The following is a 6799-nucleotide window of genomic DNA, read 5'->3' on the forward strand; positions in this document are numbered from 1 at the left end:
ACTCAAGTGGAAGGAGGTCATTCCCCGTGAATGAGGGTGTCTCTGCTAATGTGTTCCTCGTCCGTGGTCTTTCACAGCTCAGTCTCCCCCCTGTGGGTGCCCCTTCTGCGAACACCTGCATGTGCATGTTGCCACAGCTTTAGAAATGGCATTAACTCCAGGTGAGATGGGTTAGGAACCATTTCTGGGTGACAAGAGAAAGGGATTAGGGGGCATGTCTGAAACGCTCACAAAGATCTGAAAAGTGGACTCGGTCTCCATGTCTTTTTATTTCAGAATTAAAAAAGCTGAGAGACAAAGAGGAGCCCAGGGGAAAAAAGGAAACCGCAGGCAGTGCCCTGATCAAGAGGAGAAGGGCTGCTGCCATGGCGTCTGTGACCTAGCAACTGGGAACGCTGGAGATGCGGACAATGGGCAGGAGAACGTGGTATCAGCGGAAGGCTGAGGACAGGACCTTGGACCCAAAGGCCAGGTTCACAGTGTAGCTGAGAACTCAGCTCTGTCCACATCGAGGAGCCAGGCGCTGAGATTGGAAAACGTTGGCTAGGGAATCTGGGATCCATGGCAAGTCTCACTTATTGAACTAGCCATCTTCATCCCCAGATACCCATTCCCTTGAAGACTGGTTAGTAGAGGCCTAGCCTTCTTTGTTGTATGTATTTGGTTATGGCAAAATAGACAAGAAATTTTATTATTTACCTTTATTATATTTTTTCTTTTTTTGGCTACTCTAATGGCAAATCAAAGTTCTCAAGCCAGGGATTAAATCTGAGCTACAGCTGTCACATATGCTGCAGCTGCAGCAACACACTTAACCCACGGCACCAGGACAGGATCAAAACCTGCACTCTCCAGTTACCTGAACCACTGAAATTGGATTTTTAGCTCACTGTGCCATAGCAGGAACTCCCAACAAAAAATTTATAATTTTACCACTTTTAAGCACACTATTCATTGGTATGAAGTACATTTACATTGTGCAACCATCAACACTGTCCATTTCCAGAACTTTTTTGTATTCTATGGGGCTTGTGTCCCTCTTGCATCCTAACTGCTCATTCTTCCTTACTCCAAGTCCTGGTAACCACTCTTTTACTTTCATTGTCTATGAATTTGACTACTGTAGGTTTTTCATATAGGTGGACTTATTTGTCTCTCTATAACTAACTTATTTCACTTAGCATAATTAGTCTTAAAGCTTCATCCAGAAGAACGCCCTTTTGTAAGACTGAAAAGTACCCCATTCATTGTATGCATAGACCTTTGTCTATTCATTCATCTACTGTTGGAGAATTGGGTCTTTGCTATCATGAATAATGCTGTTATAAGCATGGGGTTACAAGTCTTTAAGTCTGCTTTTATTTTTGTGTAGAAGACAATTGCTGAATAATATGGTAAGTATGTGTTTGGTTCTTCTGAGTAATTGCTATACTCAAAAAAACTCAGTGGCTGTACCAGTTTTTAGTACCACCTGCAAAGCACAGACTTTCAGTTCCTCTACATCCTGGCCATCACTTGCTATTTCCTGTTTGTGTGTGTGTGTGTGTGTTGGTTGTTTGTTTTTTCTGTAACTTAGATTTTTAACTTAGAGTATTTTGAGTAGCTTTTCTCACAAGAATACACTTATCTTTCCCTCGTGGAATCCACACTGAATAGTGAATAAATAGTGATGAAAGATCTATAAACAGGGCATTGCCCTTCCATCCCATCCCATAATGGAAATTCCATCCCAGTTCCACTCACAGACACTGCCTTCAGTGGTTTCAAGTGCTGTGCTTGCAGAATTTTCCGTGAATATTTACACATGCATGGAAAAAGGTGCATATTTTCATATTTACAAATAGGAGAGTATGAAATACACTGTTAGCACCAGTGATGGATCTTTCTGTCTCAGTGTGTGCAGGCCTCTGTCTCCTCACTGCTAATGAGGATCACGAAGCAGCCTCATAGCTCTTGTCCCACTGTTGCCCCCTTAGGCATTTCTCTGCTGTACAGCCTGTAAATCTGGAAATTACTTTGCCTCTTCTGTGCATGGGATTCTAACTTCTAGTGAAGCCTCCTGACCCTACCCCTTCCCAGAAAAGATAGTTTAAAATGCCTAGGATTACAATTCTTTAAAAAGTTTACCAAAAAAAGTTAACATGGGCATCATGGAGATGCTCTGTAGCATCTCCAGTCTTCCTTTGTTCTGGTCCAACTGCCACTCTGGGGGTACACTGCCAGGAACACTCCCCTGCAACCCTCTTTCCCCCATCTCCTCCTCTTTCTCTAAGAAGACTGCCTTGCCCAGGAGCCAAGTACCATGTAAATTCTTATCCCTCAAGAAGATTGAGGCTGGAATGCAAAGCTATTTTGAATAATCTGGTTTTAGCTGAGTACAGGTGATTTATCTACTGGCTCCTAACCAGTAGATAAGGGACTCCTTACCCTTCAAGCCAGGGTCTGTGTGCCCCACAACTTTAACTCATTAAATAATGTTCATGTCCTTCAAAGCCTTATTCCCAAAGAGGTACCATATGTGGTGGATGGGCTTTAATTGTCCCATGGCAGCAGAGTGAGCCAGCTTCTAAATCTGTGCTAGCCGAGCCAGCATACCACCTGCTTTATATACTTGAATGTCCCACTTTAACATCATCTTCAATTACCTTGAACATTTAAATCCTTCCCACCAGTCCATGTGTTTAGGCAGTCAGTGGTCAGTTAAACTCACTTAACTCAGTTGCCTAATTTCCTGCCAACATGCCATTCAGAGTAATGTTTCAGATTTCCCGTTGTGGTGCAGCAGAAACAAATCCAACTAGGAACCATGAGGTTGTGGTTTGATCCCTGGCCTTGCTCAGTGGGTTAAGGATCCAGCATTGCCATGAACTGTGATGTAGGTTGCAGACACAACTCGGATCTGGCATGGCTGTGGCTGTGATATAGGCTAGCAGTTGTAGCTCCAATTAGACTCCTAGCCTGGGAATCTCCATATGCCGAGGGTATGGCCCTAAAAAGCAAAAAACAATATGTTGTTTTTATCTAGCAAAAAAACTGTTAAATACAGTATCTGCCAGGACCATTCTGGCCATGAAAAGGCATTGCTGGTATCATTTGGTCAAAAGCCCTCATCCCCTTGATTCTCTCTCCCAGCAGAGACCACCCACAGTATAAAGTCTGAACTCCTCCATGCTCTCTGAAGTATCAGCTCCTGCCTTACCTTTTATTCATTACTATGCTGACATTACTATGTTTTCCCCCACAAATTTTTTCCCAACTAAAGGAATAGACTTTTATCTTAAAACATAAAATCAGTAGTAATGCCAGTAGTTAGATGTATCTTGTTTCTTATCTCCCCAGAAGAAGTATTTTATAATTCATAAAACGAAGATCATACCTACATACTATACTTTTGTTGTCTGTTTTATTCTTTTCTGTCTTTACATCCACACATGAAGCATATGGAAGTTCCTGGGTTAAGGGTCAAATCTGAGCTGTAGCTACTGGCCTTGCAGGTCACAGCAGCACAAGATCTAAACTACATCTGTGACCTATGCCAGAGCTCATGGCAACACTGGATCCCTAATCTACTGATTAAGGCCAGGGATCAAAGCTGCATCCTCATGGAGACACTGTTGGATCATTAACCCTCTGAACCACAAGGGGAACTCCTGTTATAAAATAGTGAATGAATTACTTTAAAACCCACTTGTTATTAGTGTATTTATGTACTAGATTTAATCCTCCACTGCTACACAATTTCAGTGAAGTCATTTTTATCCTTTTTCATATTTAAGAAAAACCTTCTCATGATAGAAGTATCTGAAAATGTTGAACAGACATCATTACAAGAAATAATCTTAGGTTGTAAACAGTGTTTAGCACAAGAAGCCGGTTATACAAGAATACCGACTTCATGATTTATGTCTCAAAAAGCAGGCAGGAAGTTTCTGCTGTGGCACAGTGGATTAAGAATCTGATTTAGTAGCTTAGGTTGCTACAGAGCCACAGGTTTAATTTCTGGCCTGGAGCAGAGGGAGAAAGAATCCAGCATTGTTTGCAGCTGCACCTTAGATTCAGCCTGACGTGGGAACATCCGTGTGCCATGAACGCAACCATAAATTTTTTTTTTTTTTTTTTGTCTTTTGAGGCATATGGAGGTTCCCAGGCTAGGGGTCCAGTTACAGCTATAGCCATCGGCCTATGCCAGAGCCACAGCAACACTGGGATCCAAGCTGCATCTGTGATCTACACCACAGCTCATGGCCACGCCAGATCCTTAACCCACTGAGCCAGGCCAGGAATTGAACCTGCAACCTCATGGTTCCATAGTTGGATTCATTAACCACTTAGCCATGACGGGAACTCCGTGCAACCGTAAAATTTTTTAAAAAAAGAAAAGCAGGTAGAGGTGAATTGTTTGGGCTGCATTCTGAGGTGGAAAAGTCTTGAGATAAGTAAAGAAAAGGTGGTACTGTGTCTCCCCAGCCGAGGGCAGTGGCTGTGTGGGGTACTGCCCCCAGGGTGGCTCGCTGAGCTCTCTAGTTAGATTAGGGGCTCTTTTTTATCAATATATGGTTCTTCATGATACAAATAGCTTTCCAAACCCACAACCCCACTCAGCATATAGACCCCCGCCCCCAGTTCTATTCATGTCCCTGATTATATTATACAGACAAGTTTCTTGCAACGGGCTGTTTTTACTTGATATATTGTGACTGTCTTTTCTTCTGGTCACATTTTGCTTTTCATCACCAACTAGGATGGCCATCATCAAAAAGCCTAAAAACATCCAAACGTTGGAGAAGATATGGAGAACCTGGGAGGGTCACCCACTGCTGGTGGGAATGTAAAATGGTGCAGCCACGCAGGGAAACAGTTTCGAGCTTTCTCAAAAGTTCACCTTCCACTTGCCACATGATCCACTCATCCCTGCCTTGGGTGTCCACATGCGAGACATGAGAACATGGGCCCAGCCAATGTTTTATTAAAGTCTGTTTATAGCAGCATTGTTCACAACAGCCAAAACTTGGAACCAATCCAAATGTCCAAACACTGAGGAATGAATCACCAAACGGTGGTCCACCCATACAACTGAATGCTCCTCTGCAGACACAGCAACAAAGCACTCACATGCTCCGAAATGGAAGGACCTTGAGAAGAGCCAGACACAACACACTACACTGTGGACGCTGCCATTACATTGTGAATGTTGGCACAGAGCTCCCTTGTGTGGAACTAGTGGAAATTATTTAACCAGACCATGTTGTTGGGCTTAAAGTTTCTTCCCATTTTTCAGCATTACAAAGAGTGCTATGATGTCTCCCTTTGTAATTAAATATTTGTAGCCAATCTTAGTTACATCTTTCAACAAATGCTCAGAAGTAGAACCTGCCTTTTTGAAGGGTTCTGCATTAAAAGCTTTTGGTATGTATTTCCAAATGGCCTTTCCCAAAGTTTGTTTGGCCTATGCTCCCACCAGCAGTGTGTGTGAGGGTCTGCTTTGAAATAATGGCACTTCCCTCTCAAATACAGCACTGATTATCCACAGCATTGTGAGGGTGGGAGAATGGGGGAGCAGGAGGGAAAAGGTGGGGCAAGGGTGTTGTTCCAGGCCTGAAAACCCACTCTCATGATTTCCTGTATTTGTTTGCAGTTCCCTTTGGTACAAAGCCACCATGCCATTGCTCATCAGTCGTGCCAACCGCCAAATAACAGGTTTTGCTGTAGCCACCATCGGATGGATCCTTGGCACCACATCCATGGGTCTAGTGGAATGGCGAGTGTGGTATATGGATAACACCTCACTCTTCCCCTCTGGGCTAGCCTGTGTGGGAATGTGGAGAGCCTGCATTTACCATCACGTCAGCAACTCCAACAGAACCACTTTGTGTCACCATTACTTGTACCATAATACTTACTTTTCTCTTGATATGCGTGTTGCTCAAAACCTCCTGCTAGTTGCCAGCATTCTAGGGCTCTTGGGAAAAGCCTCCACTATCTTTGCACTTAGAAATGTGTACATGGGAATTCTTCAGAAGAATGCCACCTGTGAGTCATTTGTCACTTCAGGAATGCTGAACATCGCTGCTGGTGTCTGTATCTCAATTGCTGTGGTCTGGAACTACCACTCTGTAATAAATGAAGAGGGTATTGCCTTTCCTCCATCTTTCAATATGCCCTTCAAGCCACATTCTCAGCAGATTGGCAGTGCTATTCTAGTGGCATGTCTGGCTGCCTTCATGATGTTGTTAAGTGGGTTGTTTTCTCTCTCTTATAAATTTGCCCTAAATAGCCAAGTGCATCCTGAAGTTTCAGAAATGTAAAATTTCTGGTTTCATTGAATTTACAGATACAAGATTACCAGGAGTTTATGGGAATTATTACCAAGATGTTCTATCGAATATTTCTAAGAACTCAGGACTGGCTAAGGAGTTTCGGGCAGAAAGTGATGAACTGTTTCCTTCTGTTACCTTCTGTGTCTGAATTTGTTCATTGATTTAATGTAGGGAATTGCATTTTTAAAAAATCTTGCTAGCCTGCAGGTTGGTCTTATTCAAGCTGAATTTTAATTATTGGCTAATAAATAAGCAATACTACAGACATTGTGTATGGAAATAAGAGTTTCTGAGATTCTCACATCTCAAAGTTTTGCTAAAAACAACTGACGTTTCTTATGATATTATAATAAGAACATGTTTTTCATATAAAATTTTCCAAAATGTGCAAAAATAGAATAATATAAGAAATTCCATTTTAACAGACTCAACCATTGTCAGAATTCTTCCATATTAGATTTAGTATCTTTTTCTCACCCTCT

At 42.4% G+C, this 6799-nt stretch overlaps 1 protein-coding gene across 1 annotated transcript; it reads left to right on the forward strand.

Annotated features, from left to right (window-relative positions):
- The first annotated feature begins 5657 nt into the window (after positions 1–5657).
- Positions 5658–6445, forward strand: LOC146394356 (claudin-34-like). The gene has a single exon (XM_085009019.1). The coding sequence runs from the start codon at positions 5658–5660 to the stop codon at positions 6303–6305; it is 648 nt and encodes a 215-aa protein (XP_084865145.1). The 3' UTR covers positions 6306–6445.
- The last annotated feature ends 354 nt before the right edge of the window (positions 6446–6799 follow it).

The sequence above is a fragment of the Sus scrofa genome, chromosome Y (genome assembly GCF_054392235.1).
Source record: "Sus scrofa isolate SSC_HxYL_T2T_F1_AM1 chromosome Y, Sscrofa_HxYL_maternal_Yorkshire_Landrace_v2.0, whole genome shotgun sequence".
In the NCBI taxonomy this organism is placed as follows: Eukaryota; Metazoa; Chordata; class Mammalia; order Artiodactyla; family Suidae; genus Sus; species Sus scrofa.